The following is a 26,950-nucleotide window of genomic DNA, read 5'->3' as shown; positions in this document are numbered from 1 at the left end:
CTCTCCTAGAAGCGTAAATACATCCCGTCAGTACAGCAGGCAAGTAAACGTTAAATACTGAGCTCTCTTCCCTTTGAAAGGGGTTGGGCTTGGGAGCTGTATTCTCGTGAGAGCTGGTAGGGCTTAGAGGAGTTTAAGGCGCAGTGAAGTGCTTGTCTTGCGTGTGCACTTTGAGTCCCCCTGATCCGTTCGGCTTTTAAAATCGGTAAGTGGAAATGTCTTGTTAATTATTTATAATTTCTAAAGGATAGTCAGTTTTGAAAATCCCAGCATCTACAACAAATAATTTTTCATCCTTTTCATTACAGTTGTTGTGACTTGCTAGACATATCTAACAGTTAAGGAAATTGATTATAGAATTTTTGAATTATGTATTTTTATGTTTTGTTCGTCGATTACCGAACGTCGTGCCACTTAATGATAATTTTTCTGTTTGACAGCTGAGCTGATTTGACATCCAGTTTTTAGTCAAATGCGCAAAAGTAGGTACAGTAGCTAAATAGGCGTTTCACAACGCCTAAGAAAACAGAAAGTAAAGCATGCAAAAAAGAAAGATTATTTTTCAATGCTGCTGAGGATGAGGTATAACGAATTATACAACAGCTTTTTATTTTAAAAGTAATAACAAATCGTAAGATGAAAAACACGAAACCACGAAAACTTTTTTTTTAATCACTACTGTTCTATTTGCTTGTCTGTCATAATGTGGGCGGAGTTAGCTTTTCAGAATGGTGTGGCAATACGATCTGCTGAATAGTGTAGACGTTTGGCGCAGGTCTGAGAGGTTCCTGTTGTGCGCATATTTCTGCTTTGTACGTCAGTACCTTACCCAGTCTTTAGTACATTTTATGATTTAGGAAATAAATCTAAATCTGAAAAGTCAACGCAAAGTCCTCCGTTTTCATTTTTGGGCATATGTGTACTTAATGCTTGATAAATGGACTTCTGAAGAGGTTCCCGAAGTGCCTTAAATGTTCAAGGTGTGGCATCCATCGCTGATGAAGGCACCCGAACAGTACTGAAAACACTACGTAGACCTAGAATTAAGCAAAATAATATCAAACTCTTTCTGATTTTCAGCTCTGCCTATATAGTACATTATTATTCTCGAATACCCACCTTTAAGTGGTATCTGTCAGGGGTTGACATGTGACCTGTGACAAGAGGGCACGCCTTGTCATCTTGACAGTGGCCCATTTGGACATATATAGGGTGTAGTGTTTTTTAATTAGGGCATACAGACATGTTCAGGTTTAGTTTTCAGATGCATGTCAGTCATATCAATCTAATTCTCTAGTATGCTCTGTTTTCATAAGAGTGTGAGGTATTTGTTTAGATAATACAATATAGAGAAGTCCTGATCTTACATCAGCCACAATAAGATGTGTTTGTAGATAGCTAAGGGCTTGAGACTCCTCTACATTAGCACTATTTTTTTGTTGTTTCTTATATTTAGCAACAGTGGTATGATGGCACACTTGTTAGCATTGCTGGGGCCTTGGGTTCGATACTTGTGGTGCTGTCTGCATGGAGTTTCCATGTTCTCCTCGTGTTCACATGGGTTTCTTCAGGGTGCTCGAGTTTCTTCTTACAATCCAAAGACATACTGTAGGTTAATTGGGTTCTGGGAAATTTGGCCCTTAGTGTGTGTCTGTGTGCCCTACGATGGACTAGCATCCCTGCCTTCTCTTCATTGCTTGCTGGGATAGGCTCCAGCTCCCCCCTGACCCTGAATTAGATGAAGCAGCTAGAAATTAAATGAATGTTTAACAGCATTGCAGACCTAGGCTAGCAAGTGCTCAAACAGGTTATTTTATTTTTGGGAATTTTAGAATTATCATGTATTTGTTAAGTGTCTTCCTTTGATGGTGTCAGTTGTGGGTGAGTGTAGAAGACATACTGGTAATTCTAAATTGAACACAGTGGTCTTTTGTGTGTTTTCCATGCCTTGCCTCACAACTGCGAGCCCTGGGACCGCACACAGGAAAGAGGGAGGCAGACCACTCCTTCCCTGCCTTGCTAAAGAATTCAGAACAGTTTTCAGACTTTGTTCCTTTAAAACTTGCAGTCAAAACATTGAAGTAGTAATTAATATTTATTTAATAGATAATAAAGAAAAGAAAATGAAAAAACTATGATTGCATATGTATTCAAATCCTTTGCTATGGCAAATCTAAATTACCTTAAAGAGCCTCTCAAGTACTTGACTGGTCTTTTTCAGAATAAATACATTGGATCCACAGTCAGTGAAATTCAATCATGAAGAGGAACTTTAACAACAACCTGAGGATAAAGTTGTAGAAAGGCACAGTTATAGAAATGATGTAAAAATACACACAGTACTGTACAAGCATATCCTAGAGGAAAGCCTGCTATAATGTTGCAGAATATTATTCATTCTGCTGAATATCTAAGACTGGGATGAATACATGTATGTCACGCCCTCTGCAGCCAGAGGGTGCTCCTTCTCTGTCCTGTCCCTAGTTTTCTGCCTGCTGTAATTCTGGTCCCTCTCTTTCCCTTGGGCTATATATTTCCGGGTCTTGCACTCTGCCCTCGCTCAGCATTGCCGTTCAGATGTCCTGAGACCCGCCTAGCACCAGGTCGCCCCACGTCCGCTACCTGAGGGCATAGGTTTCTATACGGCATTCCTGAACTCTTTGCACTAATGAGCCCGGGCCTTTTTCCCGTTCCGCCGCTACACATATGGGTCTTTTTCCGCTCTCCTGCTCTCCATGGTTAGTCCCTTTGGACGTCCGTGACATGTATGTGCTACTCAGCAGAAGAATGACCCAACGCACAAGGCCAAAGCTACAATGGAGTGGCTTAAGAACAAAAAGTGAATGTCCTTTATTGGCCCAGTTAAAGTCCTGACTTAAATCCTATTGAGACTCAGTGGAAAAACCTGAGAACTTCTGTCCGTAAGTGATCCCCAAGAAACCTGAGAGAGCTTGAGCAAATCTGCAATGAAAAATGGGGAACAAATTGCACCAAGCCTGTGTGTGAAGTTGGTAGAAATTCATGAGTTCATGGGTGTGAATACTATTTTCAATGTATCTGTGTTTACTTGTCTTTCAGCCCAGCTGCAGCTAGGCAAACACCACAAGCAATACCTGTGGCCTGAAAAAGGCCTAGTTTTCTGCAAATGCATAGCTGTAACAACAGCAATAGGTGTGTCAGATGTCAGCTATTCAACAATTGATCTAGAAAGTGTACTTGATTTTGGACGAATAAAGGGAACAGAAAAATGTATGAAGAACACATGCAGTGACATTGAAATGTTTGGAAGACTAGGTTGTTGAGGTGCAAGGGAAAACACAGTTTAACAACATCTATAAAGGTCTTCCAGAGGGAGCTCAACGAGATGTTTCTGTGGAACAGGGAGGTGGAGACAGCAGCACACGGTACTATGGCAGAAGTTATACCTGAAACCCAGGGTGTTTTTAAACGTCTTTGATATACTGACTTCTACTTCTGCAAAACAACAGGTGATTTTCCACCATACTTTCTCTAAAACCTCTGCAGAGGTTTTACTTGGGTTATAGCCCAGAAGTTTACCAAAATGAAATGTGCCGTTTCTGTGGTGAGGGAATCACTGAGGGAGGCTGGCTGTTGTTCCCTGCTGTGCTCAGAGTCCACCATAGTAGTGCTTGTGTACTTCATTGGAGGAAACCCGAGTGTTAACTCTGAAGGTCTCATGGACTAGAGGGAATACATTTATTTTTTTATAAGTGCTCTGTGTCATATTCCTGTGTTATAGTCATGCAAGTAATTAAAATCAGAATGAGGTTTTTGATTTTTTTTACTGCTTCAGCTTATTAGTGACTTTTAATTGCATAGAGTGGTGATAGCTCAGTTTTTTAATGCTGTAATTATCACTGGGAACTAAGATCTCCCTTACTTAAACTTTCCTGTGTTTTTATAATTGTCCAAAGAGGCCTGAACTCCTTGCATTTATTCTGGTACTGATTAAATGTATATATTTTACAGGCTTTTGGTTTTGTTTTATGTGTCTACAATGTTCTGTAGGGGATATTTCTTCTGATGGTGGTTGCCTTGTGGTGATTCACCCACTTTTTTAGGGGTCTTGGAGGGGGATACCACTGATGCTAGTGGTGGTGGTGGGTGGTGTAATACTTTCTAAAATATTATGAAAATAAAAGTTCATAAAGTTCGTGGCCATTTTCTCTGAGCTGTTTGTTTTGCAGGATCCAGATGGCAGCGCAATGTGTAACGAAAGTTGAACTAACAGTCTCCTGTGAGAATCTCCTAGATAAAGATGTGGGTTCAAAATCTGATCCCCTCTGCATGCTCCTCATGAACACCACAGGAGCGCAGTGGTTTGAGGTCAGCAATGTTTCCTTCCTTTTTATTGCTTAGATAAAAAGGCCACTTCTGGCTTTTGACAGAGACTGTAGATTTTTCTCTTGCACACAAAGGCTTTCACATTCAACTGAGCTGCTGTACAGAAAGACAGACTTTCAGGTTTGTGACTCTGTCCAGCTGAACTGAAGTACTCTTGGCATTATCAGGTGCCAGCTTTAGTGCTGCTGTGGTTTGGTAAAGTTAGTCTGTTGTCCTACTGGATATTCCTTCTATTATGTACAGCAATGGGAATAGTGATCTACTTTTGACATTTTCAATGGTACCACCAGCAGAAATTTGTGATGGCTCATTTCTGTTGTTTTTACACCTGGTCTCTGTTGAAAGCAATTGTAGATTGGTTTAATAGGAGCCAGGGGTGAAGATGTGTTAATATTTATTTTGTTGATTGAGTGACCTTGCATAAAGTCCTGAGGCCTACATCCATAAATAAAATACAATGTTTCTTCAGGTGGACCGCACTGAAAGAGTAAAAAACTGCCTCAGTCCAAAGTTTGCCAAGAAGTTTGTTATTGATTATTACTTTGAAGTGGTACAAAAACTGAAGTTTGGAATATATGATATTGACAACAAGACGATTGACCTCAGTGATGATGACTTCTTGGGGGAGCTGGAATGCACTTTGGGTCAGGTAAGCATCATTGTTTTTTTATTTTTGTGGTTTTATTTTTAATTTAGAAGGTTAGCTCAAGGCCAACTTCTTCATCAGGCAACCCTTCTTTTTTTGGGGGTTGTGCAAACAGTTATCATTCCCAGATAGATATTAGCCAATTACTTTTTACATGTTGGGTGCTTTTCTTCAAATAGTTTCTCCCAAAAGGCCCACACCCATCTTGCAAAGAATGCAGACACAAGTGCCAAATTTGGGGGTTTGCATTTTTGCCACAATTAAATAATCTATTCTAGAGTGTATCAGTAAGAGAAAAAAAATATTTACAAGGAGGTCCAGATTAAAATATAAGGCCTCTAGATAGCTTTTGAATGTTCCATTAGCCCACAAGCAGAACATATGGATATAAAGCTCAGCAGCTTCAGTGTCTCTGCTATATAAAGAACCTAATACCACCCAAAATATTAAAATGAATATAAATTGCCTTTTTTCACAGAAATATTCAATGATGGTTATGAGGATTCTGGCATGATTTCAGTTGTGGTTTGGAATGACAATCTGCATTTTTCACAGTGATCATTTGCTAAAATGTGACTTTTGTGTTTGTTTTTAGATCGTGTCCAGCAAGAAACTGACTCGACCACTTGTCTTAAAGAATCAGAGACCAGCAGGAAAGGGAACAATAACAGTGGGTTTGATTTAAAAAGGGCAGGGTGCCTGCACATCAGTTCTTTTATACAGAGAGAATAAGAATTTGCTGCACAACAATCTAAAGCTTTATAAGGGTTTATGGCCTATTTCAGGACTGGCTGGTTGAGAGAGGACTTTTAAGATTTCATCTTAACTTTGATTGCTGATGCTGGCTTTGGTAGGAGTCTTGAAAAGCACCATTTCCCTGCACTCTTTCACATGGGTTGGTGTACCCCATTACAACCTTACCATTTTTTTTATCTTTCCCACTTCTCCCTGGTTGTCTTATAGATTGTTTCCCTATGCATGTTACATTATACACAGCCGAACAGATGGGATTAGATAATGTCTGATGCTAAATATGAAATGAATTATTTCAATGTATCATTAGCTAGTGAAGAGGCCACAAAATGAAAACGGAGAGGCCTAGGTCAATGCCGTTATATTTATATGGTTCCATAGGCACTTAAAAATATCTGATTGACTTCACAAATACAGTTTATGCATGTCAGCACTTAATTGTTGTTTGTATTTTCAGTGGTGATTCTAGGTCTGTATTTATTAATCAAAATGTCTGCTGTGCGAAACTGTTAATGTGTAAGATTTCTGAGTGAACATGTAATCTACAGAAGCAGGGGAAGCCCTGATGTTGGGATGTTGAACTGTAGCCCGCCAGGGTTTATGTTGTGTCTAAGAAGAGATGACAAGTATAGAACCTCACAGCTGAGGAATGGTTTTAAAACCACTGTTAAATGAAAGGCTTTCTTGATAATCATTTTTTTTTCATTTTCTATTGACATAGATTAACGCAGAAGAAATCAAGGACAACAGGGTGGTGAATTTTGAGGTGGAAGCAAGAAAACTGGATAACAAAGTATGTGAGGGAACACCGGATATAGGTTCTGTTTTAAAAGGGACATTGTTTTTGAAAACATATATTGGCCATGTTTTACTAGATTTTAGGATGCAGTGAATAGTGTTGTGTTGTGTTAAATAGCCATAATACATACAGTACTCTTAGATTGGCTTAGATTAGATTTTGATTGGCTTTTGAAAGGAACAGTGTTGAGTAACAGTCCCTTATTAATTTCAGTTTTGTTAGCTAAGACACATGTTTAGCTCATTTGCCACATCAGAATTGCTTAAATAATTCCCATTCTGTCAACTTCCATTGTGATATTAATTTTGCAATTACTGTTTTGAATGGAACCAGCTATTGAAATATTTGACCTCTTACTGGTGTTCTGACTTTTGAATGACATTTATTCACCTTAATTCAAGGAGATGACCACCATTTAACCCACAACATTTAAACATCAGGTTCTGAGGTTTCTCTTTTTACACTGCTTCCAGAATGGCATGGGGGCTCAAATTTAATAATCCCGGGAAAATGTAAGCATTATTAAAATTCGCTTTTGAATTAAAATTTGTGTCAAAATACTAGCAACCAACCAAAAAGGGGGATGTGCCATCAGAACTTATTGCAGTCTGGCATTTGTCACACAATGTTTGACAGTGCTTTGATATCTTTTTGTACCAATTATGTCCTAATTATTTAATGCATAATATTAATGCTGTTTTTTCATCCTATTGTTAAAATTCTTTGCACAACATTAACATTAATCATTTTCAGCATCAAATTCAGAACCCACTGGTTTAAGTCAGATTTGGTCTGTTTATTTTGTATTATTTTGTTTAAAAGCGATATAAAACATATATAGTTTCATGAAAATTTGTTTGCTCCATTTCAGATTTTCAGAATGTTTACATATTTTCACCAGAGAAATGTTATCAGAGCTTCAAATGTTTCCCATTGTCTGAATGAACAGATAACATCAAAGTTTGGTGCTTGTTTCATTTATTTTATAAACAAAGTCAACCACCATCCAGTGTCCCTGTGTGAAAAGTTAATGTGCCCTTAAATTCAGTAACTGGTTGCACCACCTTTAGCTGCAATAACTGCAATCAAACACTTCCTGTAATTGTTGTCCAGTCTCTCACATTTCTGTGTGGAAACTGTAGCCCATTCTTCCATGATGAACTGCTTCAATTTAGTATCATTTGAGTGTTTTCTAGCATGAACTGCTCATTTTAAGTACTTCCACAACTTTTCTGTGGGATTTTAGGTTTGGACTTGGCCATTCCAAATCACTGTCTTTTTTTTCATCCATTCTCTCAAAGACTTACTTGTATGTCTGGGATAATTGTTTTCTTGCTTGAAGACGCAATTGCACTTCCAGTCCAGCTACTGGACAGGTGGCCTGATATTCTCTTGTAGAATTCTCTGATACATGATACAAAGCAGATTTCAAGCTGCTTCATTGATGGCAAGATGTCCAGGTCCTAAGGCAGCAAAGCATCCCCAAACCATGAAAACTACCACCTGCTTGACAGTTTGTAAGAGGTTCTTATTGTGGAATGCGGTGTTCGGTTTTCACCAAACATAATGGCACCCATATTCCCCAAAAAAGTGCTACTTTTGACTTATCTGTCCGTAGAAAATTCCTCTGGAAGTCGAACTTGAGGCAAGCATCAATGTTCATAGTGAGCAATGCTTTCCCATTATTACTTAGGGCTTTTCTGATGGTGGAACCCTGAACACTGACTTTAGCCACGGCAGGAAAGGCAGGCCTACATATGTCTGAATGTTTTGGGGTTCTTTGTGACTTCATGTTTGGTTTTATGCTGCTCTCTTGGAGTGATTTTGGTAGGATGGCCACACTTGGGAACATTCACTCTTGCTTGTCCCGAATCTTCTTCATTTTAAGAATGTCTCTGACTGTGGATTGGTGAAACCTCAGAGCTTTAGAAATGGTTTGTAACCTTTTCGAGACTGATAGGCATCAATGAATTTTTTGGAGGTCTTCAACAATATCTGTTTTTAAGAGGCATGATGTGTCTCTAGATACTGTGTGGTGAGAACTTCGCTGCAATGATGAGAGCAGATGTCTTGAGTTTTATATAGAACAAAGCTGGCCAAATCAGACCTCATTGGTTCATAAAGTTTTTACACATGTGGCCCAAGTCATCTCTTAAATTGAATTGATTTCAACTTGGAGAAAATTTTTCACCAAAATTTTTCACCAGAAATTTTTCACATGTGTGAAATTTTTCACACAAAGAACATTGGGTGTTGGATGACTTTGTTTATGAACTAAATGAAACAATCACCAAACTTTGGTTTAATCTGTTTGCTCAGACTTCCTTTAAAAATCACAGGGTCCCATACAAAGCTCTGTCAACATTCAGCGTTAAAAATGTGCAAAAATTCAGAAAATCTGAAAGGAGGCAATTACTTATTTTAAGAAAATGTATTTGAAAAAAAAAAGCCTTCATTTTAATCACGTTTGCATTGAATGGGGTGCCATGTCAGTGTGCATTGCCTGCAAAAGCACAAGTTAAGGTTAATTCCTTAAAGTAAAAAGTAGGAAAGTAGAAAGAAAGAAGAAGAAATACAATGTTTGGGTTGTGCAGCCTCCACAAACTTGAAGGATGTGTGAACCCTTCCTGAAGAAAAAGACAATGTTTTTTTCTACTTTAGAATTTGGTATGCAATTAACCTCTTCTTGTTCTTCTGTAATTCATGCTTGATCACTAAATTGTACTTCATACTATATATAGCAAACCGTATGTGTATTATGTAAGTAAAACTTCAAAGAGACTTTATCTTTGAGATCCTTATTTGCTTTAACTCCTTTAGGATTTCTTTGGGAAGTCAGATCCTTATTTGGAGTTCTACAGACAAACTGAGACAGGATGGCAGCTGGCACACAGAACAGAGGTTTGTTTCTGTTTGTTTCTAATGAGAATAAACTATTGGTGTGGCTCACTGGAGGACATGCTGAAGAGGATAAGCCTGGATAGAATATGATTTGTAATGAGAAGGCCCATAAAAAATCAAACTTGCATAGTCATCTATAGACCTTTGATTGGTGTTTTTCATGGTGAGTGCAAAACCCATTTTGAGATATACAGTATATGCACAAGTTTAGAAGGCACACAGTAATTAATTTTCCAATATCACAATATCAATTAAATACAAAAAACAGAATCATACGGGAAGCTGTTTGGCTAGAAATAAGCTTTAAATATTGTATATACTTTAAGGATATTGGCAAATTTTCTCAATGCACATTCCATGAATAGCAGCATTTTAAATGTAACCTAGCACAAGGCAGAAGGGATAATAGTATTAAGAAAATCACATTGGTGCTGGAGGACCAGTATGGTGACCTGGGACACTGCTATAGGAATTAAGTTTCTTCAGATTAGATGTCGAACTGAGGTCCTGTCTTCTTGGTCATTAAAGATCCCATTGCTCGTGATAACCCTGGTGTCCTTACTAAATTCCAGTTGAGGTTTGCTAAATCTGTTCAAACTACATCTTGCCCTTAGTTTTCCCCAAATGCAAGAAATATTATTAGTAGTGGTAGAGAAACTGCATACATAGAAACACCTGGGCAAACCCTCAGTGAAGCCTGTACAGCTGTGTCTTCTGTAGTTTATAATGTTGCCTGTATGTAACTACACTTCTTAATTAAATTATTATATAATTTATTTGTGGATTTATTGTTCTGTCTGTTACCCTCAAGGTGGTCAAGAACAACCTGAACCCTGCGTGGAAGCCATTTAAAATCCCCCTACAGTCCCTCTGCAACAGTGACATGGAGAAGCCCATTAAGGTAGAACAAGAGGTTTATATGCTGCAATATAGATCCAGGGAGTGTGGTTACATTTTTACTTTGCTGCACAGTTGTGATTTGATTTAGAAGTTTACCCTTCAATACAGACCATGTATAAGTGAGGCTCAAAGATTTTTAGGATTAAATGATTTGAATTCTGTTTGAAAATCTTTTAATCTTTACTACAATACAATTTTTTGATTGGCATGAATTTATCTCTCTCTGGAGTTTTCCCTTCAGAGAACTTCCATTGATATTTAATTAGCCACATGGTGCAATTATAGTAAATGTTCCACCAGGATCTACTTCCAGACATGAAATATAATCACACTTTACAATACTGAAAAAACCAGAGAAAGGGTAAAGGTTATCTTGTACTATCATTGCTTATGTTTTAGGACTTGTATTTTTTTAATTTTGGTCAAATATTCAGACAGATTGTGAACAACCTGTAAGTCTCTTTCAATAGTATTATGTTTGTGACTTTTTATTGGTTTAGCTGTTTACTAAGTAGTGTTACTAACAGTACTCGTGCACATCTGAAAGGATTTCTCACATAAAAGGATTTCTCAGAATTACACAAATTCTGCATTTATATGTAAAATTCTCTGCTGAATTTGGAGGTTGCCTCAATAGTCCTAAAACTCCCCATATATAATAATAATAATAATAATAATAATAAACATTATTATTTAAACAGTTCCATTGATCAGGGAATTAGATTATGGATGTGAGAAAATAGCTTGCGATTTTAACAAATGGTCATTTTCAGCTGAAATGACATTCTGATCCTAGGAGGATGAGAGGATGGAAACTATAGGGAAGGCTGAGTGAGTTACCAATTGCGGCTCACCGTGCTGTGGAGTGTCTTGAAGAAGGGTGATGTGGAATTGCAGCATGTACTGAGCACAAAGCCGTGTGTTGTTGTTGGACTGGTCAGGGTGCTGAACAACCATAATTCCACCTTTAATGGTCAGTAACTGGATCAAGTTAAGGGGTCTGTACGTTAGGCAAAACTCTTTTTGTTGTTTTTTAAAGCCATTTGTGTGATGGTAGAATTGCTGTTATATGTCAGTGAAAAGTGAAAACCAGCATTAAATAAGTGGCTGATCTTTTAATTAATTCCACTTGGTAGCAATAGCTTCAGAATCAAACCTTTTCTCTTAGGTTGTGTTGTTCAGAATTGGTAGTGTTCCCTCCAGCAAGTGTTGGTGGACACAGATTTTTAATAGAAGAGCACACATATAGTTTCAAAACCATATCCCGATGTCCTGGCTAAGTTCCAGGTTGGATTTCAACAGTTTGACCAAGATTAAGTTCTCCTTAATTCCCATGGATCTGCTGAGGCATGATGACTGCCATGTGTTCCCAGCTTGGTCTGCAGTTTAGTAGTGCAAATTCTGTCTTGTCTGAGACCTGGGATCTGTCTGAGATCACGCTGCCCACATTAGGCACGTCTAAAATCACAATATGACTGAACGTGCTGCAAGAGACTAATGTTTGATGCACCTGGACAGGCTAGAAGACAGCACGTTTACTGGCTAAAAACCATCTTTACTGCTTCCATTTCCATTTCAATGAAAATCCTATATGGGAAATGTCACCCATCGTGCCTCTTCATGTGTGATGTGTGTTGTGTGTTGTGTACCATCAGGACACTCCAGCAAGTGCCTGTCACTGGATGGCTAATGACTGGTTTTGCTTGAGTGCTTTTCTATTTAAAAAAAAGACAGCAACTGCAAAACTGTGACAGATGTGATGACAGGTTTATCTATTAAATTCTTAGAATTTTAACAAAATTAATCTTGAATATTTTCAAGTTTCTTCTCAACTAACAAGCTTGCCTACTGTAATCAATCAGCTTCTTCTATCTTGGCCACTGTAAGGAGGCAGAGTTAAAGGACCTGCTTTAAAATTCAGGTGCACTCTTTTTGTTATCCAAGTTAGGAATTTTAAGTTTTTACTTTTTGTCAAAGTCCATGATAGATGTTGCTATGTGTGTTAGCTTGTTTTGGTTGGTTTTTGTTGTCTTGTGGAAGTTGAGAAGATCTTGATCAGAGACATGTATGTTTCCTTTTCCTGTAGAATGCCATGCCTTGTACAGAAACCTTTTGTGACATGCTTCGTTTTGTTAGTTCAGAAGAGTCACAGGAGGTCAAAATTAACACTATTGTAATGAGGAATGGAAATGTTAAGTGGTGGACTGTCATTGTAGGAGGAATTGAAAGTCTATAGTCCCTTGGCATATATTACACTCATATTTAAGCATTTTACAAATATGGATTGCATTAGTTAATTGAGCCACTGCTCTTAAATTAAATTAGTGTAGATTAGTGCTCGTCCACTGCTACTGTTGCTCAAGTTCATGAATAAGACAGAATAACTGTTCTCAGCACGTGTTCTGAGCTTACTTATTGTTTACTGCTCCTGCAGTGTCAAAACGTTCTAGATCTTACCTGGATGGTTGACTCACCTGACACTGTAAACATGGAGTTTGGGATGAACTTGGACATTGACTGCAATCAGTCGTCCACCTCCACACCACTGATGATGTGCCAGTGGTATAACAGCCATACGGACACTCAGGCATCAGATGACATCTGAGCAGCATCAAAAACATGAGGACCTTAAAGCTGATTGCAGTTTTTAAACTCTAGACCTCTAAAGATGGCATGAACAATTCTGAAGGTTTCTGGATGACAAGTGTAGGGATAGGGAGCTCTTTGTGTTGTAAGCACATTTAAAACATCTCACATGTTCTGGGTTGCAGTTTTATAAGCTGGTCCTGGCAGCATTTCAGCATTGCTCTCCTTGCTGCCTTTGCAGGTCGAGTGCTACGACTACGACAATGATGGGTCCCATGATCTCATAGGGACCTTTGAGACGAACCTGACCAGGATGCAGCAGGGATCCCACACCTCCCCGGTAAGTCGCTGAAAAGCCCAAATTCAAATTGAACAGAAGTGGAAGTATCGGCTTCCATAACATGGCTAGGTAGCTTGTTCCAGTCTCCCACAGTCCTTTGTTTTCTCAGTATTAAATGCACTGAACCATGATATCCACTTGTGTTTGATAGGTGCCCTTTGGTCTTTTAAAATAATTGTCCCCCTTCAGTTGTAATAATGGTGGAAAATTGTAAACATCAGCAAAAAGTGAGTCTAATTTTGATAGCCTAAACATGAATGATACAATGTAATTTTGGAGTCCTGGACAGAAGACCAACGGATGATTTTAAGATGGAATTTTTTGTAAGATATTGGTCAATTGACTTATTTTTGTATCTAATTTATTATGATATTATATTATGAAGTCTCTGATTAAGTGATAAATTGGGGATTTTCATTCCTCATAAAATTTATTTTGTTTGAGCAAGTTTGTTCCAGTCAGGGAGCAGCTCATCCTACAATTGAACTATTAAGAACAAGTTAGGTTAGGTGTCCTATCGCTCAAGGGCTTTGTTTGAACTAAAATAGGAATGAGAAAGGGCGGGGTTCAAAATGGCTATAACTGGGGTGTGTGAGAGAGAGTGTTATTGTGGAAAACAAACTGTAAAGTTAAATCTAACCTGTATTAGTTCTTATGAATCAAATTCAAAAATGATGTCTAATATTAATGCAGAGTTTCTAGGTTTTAGTTGGTCTGGACTGATCTGCTGATATTTTCTTTGGATCTAGATTATACTTTCGCGTTTCACAAACAGAGTAACCCTTTGTCATATTGTTTTCTGCAGGCTGAATTTGACTGTGTAAACATTAAAAAGAAGCAGAAGAAAAAGAACTATAAAAATTCTGGGGTTGTGAGTGTTAAGTTGTGTCAGGTATGTACATACTTGTCAGGCTGCGTGTAATGTTCATCTATGGGATCTTCCTTTATAAATGCTTAAACCCAGAATTACTCATTTTAAAATGCAAAATTACTAATCATTCCACTACTGCTAGTAATAATATACTATAATAGTAATTGTATAGAGATGTCCACTTGTGTTTCCAGACTAATGATTACTGTAAATTAACTTGCAGAGGGAATTATGGAGGCCATTTGGTGCATCTTATTTGGTAGTTTAGTAGCTAAGTGAATATAATTTCTAACTAGATACCTGAGTTTGTGCCTCTACCACCTGACAAACAAGCCTGATCCAGATAACCACGACCCTGAGTGTAAAAAGCATTTCCTGTTCTCCATCCTAAATTAATTTATTTTAGTTTCAAAATGTAACCCCATCTCCTTGTTTCACTGTTGACTGTGAAATAGTCCGCTATGTTGAACACATCATTTTTATTTTTCTATTACTTGTTTTGTTCTGATGAGGGCATAGAAGAATTTAATAATTCACTTAATAAGAATGTCTCAGATGTTCGCAAATGCTGTATGTGAACTTTTAATATTGCAGGTGGTGAAGGAGTACAGCTTTTTGGACTACATCATGGGGGGTTGCCAATTAAACTTCACTGTGAGTATAGCACTGTAATTATCCATTGATACACAAAATCAGCCTTGTTACTTGTCTGCTTTGAATTGATCAGCCTTTTTAGTGGCTCTCAGTGACAACTGGGTGGATGGGAGGAATTTCTACAATTTTTCTCTTTCCCTAGCCATTGTTATTGCATTGTTAAACATTTGTGTCCAAGACATCTCCCTTTGGCTTACCTTAGTTGGAAAACTAGGATAGTTGACTTCCAGTAGGAAATCTGGTTTTATGTGTTAAATGCTAGGTAATACGGTTCCCTTTAAATAGTTAAAAAAGTAATTACAATGTCTTTGTTTTAATTAGGTGGAATACATTTTAGATGTGATTAGCAAAGTATTAAAATCTTCAATTTTATGTTTTCAAACAGCATACAAGTACCTAGATATTTGATATACAAATATTGTGTTGGCAGATCTCCTGTTAGTTGTGTCAAACATAATCAGACATGCAAAGACAGGTTGGAAGCTAAGTTAAGTTATTGGAAGAATGAACTGTGAGACAAACGGATTGATCTGTGTGAACTGAGTGATCATTACCACCTGTCACCTGTTTACCAGTTGCACTGGCTGAAGTCTGTTTTAAGTACAGTACAGCCCTCTTGTTATTCATAATGCAAGAACAGGTGGTGCAGGTTCCCATAATCCTACTGCCTTCTTCTCCAGTGGCAGTTACGAATGGCATTTACTTGATTCAGTGCAGATGGAGTGGCGTGAAACCTAAGTCAAATTCTATTACGGCCCTGATGAGGGTTTGGGAACCTAGTGTTAGTAGCAGAAAAAGATGTGGTAAGCACAAATGTTTTTCTTTCTATTGCTTTCAGTAATGATGTCTTGTAACCGTGTTATCTGCCTGAACAGAGACGCTAATAGATTTTCACTCTGTCCTCGTTGATCAGGTGGGAATAGATTTCACAGGGTCCAATGGAGATCCCCGGTCACCGGACTCCCTGCACTACATCAGCCCAAATGGTCACAACGAGTATCTCATGGCCATATGGTCTGTCGGCATGGTCATTCAAGACTATGACAGGTACTTCCGCCATTCTCCACACATCTGTGAAATGGTTACATGGAAATTGTTATTGTTCTGATTCTTCTTTTTCCATATAAATAAACTCCATACTGTATATAGAGTGTACAAGTGGAAATAAAAATATGAAGTCTCATGTACAGCTCTATACACTAGGAATAGGCAATAACAAAATTTGCATTTAGCAAATATTGTCCTTAAATCACTATGATCACAATTGTCTGATGAACAAAATAAGCCCTTTGGAGCATATCAGAAAGATGTTAAATCAGCTGCAGAAAATTTCTCTAAAAGTCACTGAGTTTGTGGAGGCAACATTATGTACTAGTATTATACAGTGTGCTGGGGGGGATCATCTTTCTAACTCTCATCAACCCACTGTAGCATCTTTTCATAGTAGTACCTTTGCTCTCAGCCACCCAGAGCCAAAATATTCACCATTGAAGAAACTTTGGCAATGAAAGTATTCATGAACATCAGAAACTGTCACGATTGTAGTCCCTCCTCCTTAAGGGTGCTCTGGCTCTTTCACTTTGGATTTAATTCTTTGCACCTGACCCTTGTTCCCAGTCCACCTTAAAAGCCAGGCGCTGACGTTCATCCTGACTCTGCATCCCGCACCGTGCGAGTCCGGGACCTGGAAGCGCCTGGTCCCGTTAAGGTTTTAATCCCTGTTCCTTTTCCTTGTCCGCCGGTTTCGATTCGGTTCATGGTTTTAATTCCTTGTTTGGATGGATCACCTGGCTATGGATTTATTCTTGCGTTTTTGGATTCCCTCTATGGATTACTTTTGGATTGTTTGCCTCGGCCACACCTCCCCAGCGCACTTTGGACACGCCCCCCTGTTTTCATCCCCGTATCCCTGCATGACTTTTTCCTAGTGTTCCTGTTTGTTTTTATAATGGCAACTCTGTATCTGAATTCTGAGGGCAGTAATTGAAATTCATTAAACAAAGGGATTACAGGGTCCTGTAGGATTGAATAGATAATAATCTATATAATCTTTATGTAAGGTGAGGTTGGATGGAAAGATCAGCACCAATGACTTTTTGATTAGTTTAACAAAATACTCTACAGTTTGTTCTTACTCTTCAGATCCAGATTCCTTAACCAGCAGATCAGGGCAAAAGTTGAAATTCAATTCGAGGCAACAAATTGTCAATCTAAAAAAAAAATGTTTTGCATTTTTAAAAGAAAAATAGATACTGCCTCTCTTTTTTGAAAATAGAAACTACATTTGCTTCAATATTTTGTTTTAACTTGCAGTCCAGAACAGTCCCTAAATACTTAGGTCAGTATCAGTATAACGACGTGAGTGATCTCCACTGATGAAGGTTTGAGTGGGAGACTGAGGGTTCTTCCTGAAATCAATTGCCTTTTCTTTGGTTTCAGAGGCATTCAGCTTCAAATAGGTTTGTTCACCCCAAGTGGCAAGCTCATCTATAACTTGCCCATCCATCTCTTGCAGGCTATCAGAAACCTTTTTCCATCACTGCTGCCTCTATTACAACTAGTCTGCCATAGTTGAAGAAAAATACAAAAAACAAACTTTTTAGCTTAACATCAAATTCGATCAATTCTTCTCTGTAAAATGGTCTTCAGCATTTCTCCAACGCGTGTGTCCCACTGGGTGGTTATACTCACAGACATCAGGTTTCATCCCAGTGCGAATGAAGGGGCTAATCCACTCCAAACTAATTGTACAATTTTCAAATGTTATGTTTCATGTTTACAGTGTACTTAAAGTGTTGTCCCATTAAGAGCAATCAGTATTTCATGGGATCACAAGCTCAAAGTTTGTTTGAATTTATTATTTAATTGTTGTGCTTGCAGTTGGTAGATGACAATGTGCCAGAGGTGGAGACCATTTCAGCCTTTTTTACAATGTGTTTTAAAATAAAATAAGCTAAATGTTTAATGCTGATTTTTATGATTTGTTTTGATGCAGCTAAATGCAGTTCATAAATTACTGCCGTTATTGGATTCAGGCCTTCTGTCTTCTCAAAACCCTGACAGAATTTATGCTTGCTGATATTGTTTCAAAACAAAATAATTTCCACAAAACTATTAATTACCTTCACTGCTATATAATTTTTTGTTGTTGGTTTTTAATAGTGACAAAATGTTTCCGGCTTTTGGGTTTGGTGCTCAGATTCCACCTTCTTGGCAGGTAAATATGAATGATTTTATAAAGAACAAGACTTCATTACAGTTTTCATATCTAAAACAAAGCTGTGCAAGATGACTTGAACTCTTTTAGAAATACATTTCATCGTGCTTGTTTGCTCATGGTACTGACAATTTTTTGCAGGTATCTCATGAATTTCCTTTGAACTTCAATTCATCAGCTCCATTCTGTGCAGGTAAAATTGTTTTGAACAGAACAGTCAAAATCATTGATGCCTTTATTGTGCTTTAAACATTTAATGTCTACCAGAACATTATTACCGTTATGCAAACATTACTAACCCACACAATTCTCAAGAAGTGAGAGAAATCCCCTGGTTTTGAGAACAGAGATCCATGGTGCCAGGTTAAACAAAGAGGTATGATTTTGCAGCGGTTAGGGTTTAGGAGTTAGGATTGTGTCAGTGGTGAGCTGATTGAACCACTCTAATCATCCATTATTATTTTTTTCCTTCAGGCATAGAGGGAATTGTGGAAGCCTACAGAGTGTGTCTGCCTCAGGTGAAACTGTACGGACCCACAAACTTCTCCCCCATCATAAACCATGTAGCCAGATTTGGGGCCCAAGCAGCACAGCAGAAAACTGCATCTGTAAGTAACATTTCTTGTATCATATTGCATCTAACTTTGTAAAATACAAATACAACTGTGAACTGTGCCAAGAATGACATGTAGTTTACTGTTACCTCTGGCTAGTGCCAGGGAAATACATGTGTTCATTGAAGAGGCTGTTTGCACTGAAGAAATTGCAGGCCTTGGACATGTCTTGAGCATTTACATGGCAGAAAATTGTAAATTCTTATGATTGTTACAAATTACATAGAGATTGATTAATTATCAGAGATAATTTGTGAAGATGATAAAAATACTTACATCTGCAAAAGTGAAATCCTCTTACTGCCATTGTTGAATAAGTCCTTGTGACATTTAGTTGTCTACGCAAGTGTTAATAGGGAAATAGCCAGAACCTGTGCCAGACAATGATCAACGGGGGGGCATCCGGTTTTCACCGGGGGGGCACTATTATTAATATGTTTATGGTCTATAAATGGACGAAATATAGTATCTACTCAATATTTCTTAATAGCACAATATTATGGGCTACTTTATGTGAAGTCTTCCTGCGTACTTCTGACATACGAATTTCGGCCACTTCAAAAATTCTTTGGTCTTCTCAAAAAACAGAAACCACATTCCTACGTTATTCCCAGAACAACAGACTCAACCACTGCCCACTCGAAAACACAAGCACCATTACAAAGAATAACGTTAAATAACGCAAATCACACAAAATCTAAAATGCAAATAGGTGTTTTACTCTTGAGGCAGGAGTGACAATCAGGACCATGGGTGGTAGCCTAGCTGATAAAACTAGTCAAGACAACGTAATCATTTTGACCAGTGATGAATACAAATAACAGTAGAGGCTCATGCTCAGTGAGAACTGAACTGAACTTTTAAGAACGGTGGTCGGAAAACAGTTTGAAGTGTGGAGAAAGAGTTTTCACATGTTGCTGTCGAAGCACAGCATGCTAAAGCCAGTTTAAATGTTATCAATAGGCTACTGCAGGCATTGCTTAAATGGTTTTGTGGTCTTCTGACAGCAGTCTCTGAACAGTCCATTCCTGGGGCCTGTTCCTCTTCCATTAGGGACATGAGGAATCGGCACGCAACTTGGTGCACTTCATAAATCAAATCCAATCAAAGACGAACCGGTGCAACACCGTGCAATCCGGGTGAATTAACGATCGCACCCATATGCGCTGTAAAGCACACAGCACATAACCTACGAAAGCAAATAGTCTTTGAAAGCAAAATGAAACATGAAGAAAAAAACAACTTGAAAACCGTTTATGGAAAAACATCCCGCTACAGACTAATGACAAAAAGGCGTGCAGATGCTAACCAACACACCATCCCAACAAAATTATAGCAAGCACAATTATGATGGAAAGAGGTTGAACAGAGATGCCACGACTGGCACAAAGGTCCGTCTGTAGCCCCATAGTGACGGCACTGGACATAGCAACACATAACCTCATTAATTTACACTTGCATCAACTTGCATCAATTTCTGAAATTCTTTTAGCCTATATTTATAACTTGGGATAATATTTAGCAATCTGAAACATCTACAGATATGTTTCAGACATACATTACTTCCAAACCCCAAATACACTGTTCATGAAAAGCTGCTCATACAGGTTCCTGTTGCTGATATATGGTGTTGCTGCCTGAGAATGAAACCAGAAAGCCTGTCCCTTTTGTCTTTCATTATCCCTTTTTATTTTTTTCCACGATGTAAAGCAATACTTTGTTCTCCTCATCATCACGGATGGAGTGATAACAGACTTGGACCAGACCAGGACTGCCATTGTGAATGCCTCCAAGCTACCCATGTCCATCATTATCGTTGGCGTGGGGGGAGCAGACTTCAGTGCTATGGAGTTTCTTGATGGAGACAATGGGAACCTCAAGGCCCCCACGGGCGAGCCTGCCCTCCGCGACATCGTCCAGTTTGTGCCTTTTCGCAAATTCCAAAACGTGAGTAACTGCACCCCCAGCAAAATTGGTCCAAAAACCCAAGTCTGTCCACATTAACTTTGCTGAAAATATCATTGATAATGAACCACACCGTGTTTTTTGTGGGCAATTTGAGATTGTCTAAATTTAAAGAACAGTTGATGTAAATTTCCCAATTAAAATAAAAGCATTTTAAGTATTGTAAAGTTTTCTAATGTATAAATTATTGTACAAGACATATTGTCTCGTAGCTTGATCTTGTAAGATCACACGAAATTGGCAAGCTTAATCAGGACTGGGTTGGAAATCTCCAAGGACAGCCAGGTTGTTGCAGCACGTGGTTTTGATGGACCAGTAGTTGGGGCTGTTCCCACTAGACCAGTTTTTCCAGACCATTATTCCCAGTATGGTTTCCAGGGATACAGAGCTGTAGGAGGTGATCCTGACAACATGGTCGTTTAAGGTTCCGTGGCTCTGATATAAGAGCAGGGGTGTAACCTCTGTGTCTTGGCTAAGTTCAACTCTGGGCTTCAACAGTCTAGATTAAAGTTCCCCCTTAATTCAGCTGATGATGCAGTTTCTCGCTTCTCCACCTGGTCTGCTGTTTATTGGGACAGCTGGCACTTGATGGCTGTGGGCCATCACCAAGGTGGCTACAGCATTGGATCTGTCCTATGGAAAATGCTCTGGGATCCCTGAGATGAAAAGCACTATATAAAAGCAGTGAATTATGATTAAAATCAAGGTGCATGTTATGAGGCTGTATGTGCTCTGTAAAAGATGCATTGAACTTGATTTGTCTGCTGTAGGATTTTTGAATAAAACATTCAGTTATCCCATTTCATTACAAAACCTAGAACTGCCTCTTGGGAAAGGCCCAATACCTACATTTTATAACTATTTAATTTTTTTTTCCATGAAGCATTTTATCATGGAGGTGTTAACCACCATATGCTGAATCAGTCAGCATTTCAAAATGAAGCACTTTTGCCGCAATGTATTAATACAATGTTTCAATTGTCTCAATGGAATAAAAATAATGAATATACATATTTCATACATATACTGTACATATTTCCAGTACACATTGGAAAAATATATACTGTATGTGGTTTCCTTCCTTATCCTATGTCCTTTCAGTCAGTAGCAATAACATTTTCATGGCTCATTATTCAAAAGGGATTTGGTTTAAACTGAGTTTCTTCAAAGTGCTACAAACATATTAGACATCAGAAAAACATCAGACAGCCTTGTTGAAGGCCTCCTGTTAGTTCATTATAAGTCATCAAATGATTTGTCAATGCATCTAGAACTGCACTTTTTCATAATGATCTTTCAGAAGTTCTTGTCACTGTTCTGTCATCTTTCGATATTTCTGAATCTCATTTCAGGCACCAAAAGAAGCTCTTGCCCAATGTGTATTAGCAGAATTGCCTCAGCAAGTTACCTCCTACTTCCGAATGCAAAACCTGCAGCCTCCCCATGACAGTAGTCCTGCATAATGTACGGGGAAAGCATTGCTTTTTACTTACAGATAATACCTTTCTGATGACAAATGACAAAAATAGATCTGAATAATTAACTGTCAGTAATATATAAAAGCCTTCTGTCTTCTGCAAAAAAATTGTAAGAGTAGCCTTTTGTACAGCTTAATACCTTATTTTATCGTAAAAGGAAAGAGGTCAGAAGCTTTTTGAGGAATTAGACCAGCATTGTTTAAGAACCCAGTAATGTCGGGGAAGGCTTGTACTAACAGGTGATCCTTGTAGTAATGCCTGTTTGTTTCCTGACAAATCTCACTCATTCAGCTAGAACAGGCAGGATACAAGACACTCCAGTACAGGGACTTGGCAGAGTAACAGAAATAAACCTCTTTTGTAATGGTTTGGTTCATTCAGCAATAGAGATGATGATCAGGGGGGCATTCTGTCAGTCATTCTGACTGTTCCAGTCTTAACTTGGCACCATATCTGATGAGAAGTGATTAATCTTTCTCTGAAGTCCTCACTTTCCCAAGAAGCAAACAGCGCACTATGAAACCTGACTCATTGTGCTTCGATTTCTGTTGCTTTGTGAAGTCTTTTCAGTGAAACAGACATGCAGAACAAATTTTCAGGGAATTTATGCTGTTATTTTTCTGTCTGTTCCATGACTATACAATTTCTGTCTAAAGAGGACTGCGAGACAGCAATAAGAGAACAGCACTTCAGATCTGCTATTTAGCTAGTCTCTTTCTTGCAATTCATTTTGGAATTGATTTTCTTCCCTAGGCTCCGAAAGAAGCTCTGGCACAGTGTGTGTTGGCGGAGATCCCTGGTCAAGTTATGTCGTACTTCAACATGATGAAATTGAGCCCACCCAATGATCCGACTCCAGCCGCCAGCATCTAACGGGAATTCTCTCTTGTTTTCTCCTGTATACAGTACATGTTCAGATAAGAGGAAAACCCATCAAAGAAAAAGCTTAAGTCCTGACTGCTTAAAAAGTAAGATTATTATAAATTTAAGTAAAGACAAGAGCAGTAGAAAACCTCTACTGTACATACCGATGTTATTACATATCCTCTTTAGAGTGAGTATTCTTGGGCATTGTGTCCTGACTCTGACCCATCTTCAAATTTCATTGTGGGTTTTTTAAGTTAAAAGAAGATACCCCTGGCAAGCACTGGCCACAGTTAAGGGCCCAGTTTATTTCAAATTTGCAAGTATGTCAAAGTTTGTATCCTAGGTTAGATGTCTTTTTAAGGTAACAAGGCATATTACAGTATGTAAACTGAGAGGTGAGATGCCAAAAATGTCGATTCCTTTAGTGAAATAATTGTATGACTTTGCGAAGGTTTATATAGTGAGCTTGGAAAGAGCAACAGTTATCATCCTGTAATGGTGGTTTATTCTCCTCCAATAATAGTTCAATCTCTTTTGCAGTATAGTAAGATCCAGTATTTGCACTGCGTATCCAATGCTTATATATTTTGAGCTGTTTACACATTCTACACATGCTTTAAACCAGAAAAGTACCATTGTCAGATGCAGAGAAACATGTTTTTTGTATGACATTTTTAATGAATGTTTTATTGCTTTGTGGGGATGGGGAGGTCATTTATAGCATAATGTAACAGTTATACAGTACCTAACAGTTATACAAGGGAGCATGCATTAATGTTTAATGCATTGGACATGTCATTCATTAAATTAAGCAACAAGAAATGTGCCCTCTGACAAGAAAAGTTCTCTGACACTGGTTTAACAACTGGCACAATTAAAGACATGGAGAATCTATTAAAACATTTGAACTGCTTTATTTGATGGCTGTATGATCAGTGGCAGTGCCTCCTGGGTCCATCTATTGGGCAGCAGTGTGGGGTTTGATACCATAATAATAGTTACACTTGGTGACATTGTAAGATGTTTTACATTCTTTTCATTGTTTTGTCAGCTTGTTTGCTTTTGCCTTTCTTGTTTTCTGAGGCAAGAGTAGGGGAACTTCCAGCAATGCCGTCCTTTGGCATTGGCACTGCGTGAACATATTTTGAACATTTCCAAAGCGTAAATAATATTAGCACTATGTGAATCTTTACTTGCATCAGCTCTCTGCACCAAAAGCACTATATATTCTTTTCAGCAAGGTGTTTGTTTGTCATTAGGGGGACCTCAGTGGTGGCTCCTCACTTTAAGAGGAAAATTTACACGAACTTCGTCTGTTTTTTTTAATTGGCCTGTGAATACCACAATGTTTTGGAAATTATACTATTAAGAAGATTCATTTTTAAAATGCATCTGTTAAAAAATTGATATTGTAAATTTGTAATACCCCAGACAAGGACTTGAAGAAGAAGCCTGATGAAAGTGCCCAGTATTCACAGATCTGGAATATACAGCACATCATCTTTCTCCTTAATACGTCAAGGCTAATTCCAAGTACCTTGTCATTCTTTGAGATGAAGAGTGCCATAAGGATGCTATGACAAACATTTAATAGCAATGAAAATGACTTTTTAAAAACTCAAAATGTGCCATAATACACTGGGATTGGAGGAAAACATTGTCAAATTGAGATAAAACCTTATGTATATGGGGCAGCTCCTGTATGCTTGTGCCATAACACTGGTTGATTTTCACAAAGTTTGCTCCCTTCCAAAACCTGTTCCTAGTTTTCTGAAAATAATCATAAATGTTTAAAGGCACAAATCAAAGAAGTCACTTAAAATAGTTTTGGAAGGTAAGGTGGCTAAGGTGTATGTTCTGTGTATCAAGGAATGGAATGATATATAAATCTTTAATCACTTCATGAGTAACTAATGGGAGCAAATTTACAATGAAGATTGTTACGTATGGGAATCGTAGCCTATTTTGTCAGCACCGCAGTCAGTATTTGAGGATTTTAGGAGCTTATGGTACATTGCTTATCTGTTTACACAAATTATGGAAATCATAGCAGCCATAAACCATAAATGTCTAGTCAGCTTTTAATGTTTTTAAGTGTTACTGTCCAACCTCTATTAGCCAGAAAACAATAAATTCTAAATAAAAATGTGTTTATTAGTCCAACTCTTTCCACTTGGGTCGTTCCTTGCTTGATTCCATAACCTTTTTTTTGGATGCATGTGAGAGGTTTTTAAACATACAAAAAACAAAGGAAGTGATAGTTGACAATGTGCTGCTCAAACTACATTTTCCTACTGTGGTGAATGCCGACCCTCAGGCCACATCATGTAACCCAGAGTGAGCGTATCCCTGGATCAGAAGTGCACTTCTGTCGCTGCACTTGGCTTGTGGAACCCCTCCGGGTTTCTGTGTTGTACCAGTGGTCTTCTTTCAGAGGAGCCTGCTCAGTCCCACAAAACAGTCCAATACAGAGGTATTGCATGAAATATCTTTTGTTCCAGCTCTTCAAGCTATAAGCTTCCCGGAGGAGCCAGTACAGTTGAATTCCTGACAACCTCCATTCCTTTTCTTTAAAGTCATTCACATTCACAGAGATAGCCTGACTCACTGAGCCAGGCTCGCTCCACAGTATATGGCCAGGCTTCCCCTTTAATGGGAACGTATGTCCCTTGACTCCTCAGAGACATAATGGCGTGCCTTACATGGCTAAATTGCATACTAAATTCATTCTAGAGCTATCATTCATTAGCTAAATCCACTCCATAACAAAATACTTGTGTACATTTTTGCCATTAATTCTCTTAAAATCCTTCAAACTTTAATTGGGATTAGGGCTGCCGGATGGCTACAGATGTTAAAGCAAAGAAGTAAAATACTCCTGTACTAGCTATACTCTACAGTTCATATTTCTCCTGACTCTCTCACAACAGTATCAACAGAATACTAATCAGCCAATATGGCAATAAATAGGTGTGTCCCGTTTAACTCCAGCAGGGGAGTCTTTGGCCAGGCCTCAGCTGGCACCATCACACCTATGTTTTGGAACAATGGTTATACTGTAGGGTTGCATGGTTGCGCAAAGTGTGTATTTCATATTTCAATACTAATTACCAATATGTTTCAGCTGTAGAAGACATAAACACTTTAGTATGTGAGTTTCTAAAACATGAGAGCTCTAAAGAAACTGAAATAAAATATTTGTTGCTTGAACTGCAGGTGTATCAGCCACAGAATCAGAAAAAATATTTAGTGTGTCAGGGGGGATAGTATTAAATATACGGGGAAGAATTTCAGTGGTCTCAAGTCAAAGCTTGCAAACGGGGATAGGTAGACACTCAACAGGATACTTGCTAAAAACCATAATCAACAGCTTCAAAAATTCCCACAGAACTTAGTCTATACCTCAGTGACCTAGTCTCAGAAAAAATAATGCCATGAGTTTCACGTAGCTGATATTTATGTTAGGGCTGCTATTTGGAAACCACTTGTAATCCAGGGGAATGCATATCAATGCAAAATCTGGTGTAATGAGCACAAATCCTGTACTTGTGAGTGGAAGAATGTAAAATGGTCTGATGAAAATGGTCTTTTACTCTTTTTCCTTCATACAGTTGGGTTAATGATTGGAGAGAGCCAGTGGAAGCCTTCAAACCACACCTTTTCCCAGCTGTTAAACATGGTAGTGGATCTATTATCATATGGGCACCCATCTGGTTGCATCATTGATTATTATTAATTAATCATCACTATTACTCTGCATGGGATAATTATAGCTTATGGCTATGAATATGAAGCCAATTTAGGCAACCAGGTGTACCAATGGTGCAAACATTGTTTCTTTAAAATGTTCCCATATTCCAAGATAATCACCCCCCCAAACATACTGTTTAACAGAATCAAGAGTGGTTTCATGAACACCAGGGTGAATTAAAACACCTTCCAAGGCCTCCCAAATTACCAGATCTAAACGTCATTACCTTCATGGGAAGTTCTG

At 38.3% G+C, this 26,950-nt stretch overlaps 1 protein-coding gene across 3 annotated transcripts; it reads left to right on the top strand.

Moving 5' to 3' along the window:
• The first annotated feature begins 96 nt into the window (after nt 1–96).
• Nucleotides 97–25,119, top strand: cpne3 (copine III). Of its 3 annotated transcripts, none has more exons than XM_006634286.3 (17): nt 97–205; nt 4,209–4,347; nt 4,835–5,014; nt 5,607–5,681; nt 6,486–6,557; nt 9,384–9,464; nt 10,276–10,365; nt 13,192–13,290; nt 14,096–14,182; nt 14,756–14,815; nt 15,729–15,862; nt 17,978–18,032; nt 18,174–18,225; nt 18,507–18,640; nt 20,357–20,593; nt 21,964–22,075; nt 22,843–22,933. In XM_006634286.3, exons 2-16 carry the CDS (start codon nt 4,216–4,218, stop codon nt 22,072–22,074), a joined length of 1,599 nt encoding a protein of 532 aa, XP_006634349.1. In that variant the 5' UTR covers nt 97–205; nt 4,209–4,215; the 3' UTR covers nt 22,075; nt 22,843–22,933. The 3 variants fall into 3 exon arrangements, with proteins under 3 accessions (XP_006634349.1, XP_015209966.1, XP_015209967.1); XM_015354481.2 differs by lacking the exon at nt 21,964–22,075 and adding an exon at nt 3,382–3,488 and having other exon boundaries at nt 103–205; nt 22,843–25,119; XM_015354480.2 differs by lacking the exon at nt 21,964–22,075 and having other exon boundaries at nt 22,843–25,119.
• The last annotated feature ends 1,831 nt before the right edge of the window (nt 25,120–26,950 follow it).

This window comes from Lepisosteus oculatus, chromosome 6, assembly GCF_040954835.1.
Source record: "Lepisosteus oculatus isolate fLepOcu1 chromosome 6, fLepOcu1.hap2, whole genome shotgun sequence".
NCBI lineage: Eukaryota > Metazoa > Chordata > Actinopteri > Semionotiformes > Lepisosteidae > Lepisosteus > Lepisosteus oculatus.
This window is presented reverse-complemented; position numbering and strand designations above follow the sequence as displayed.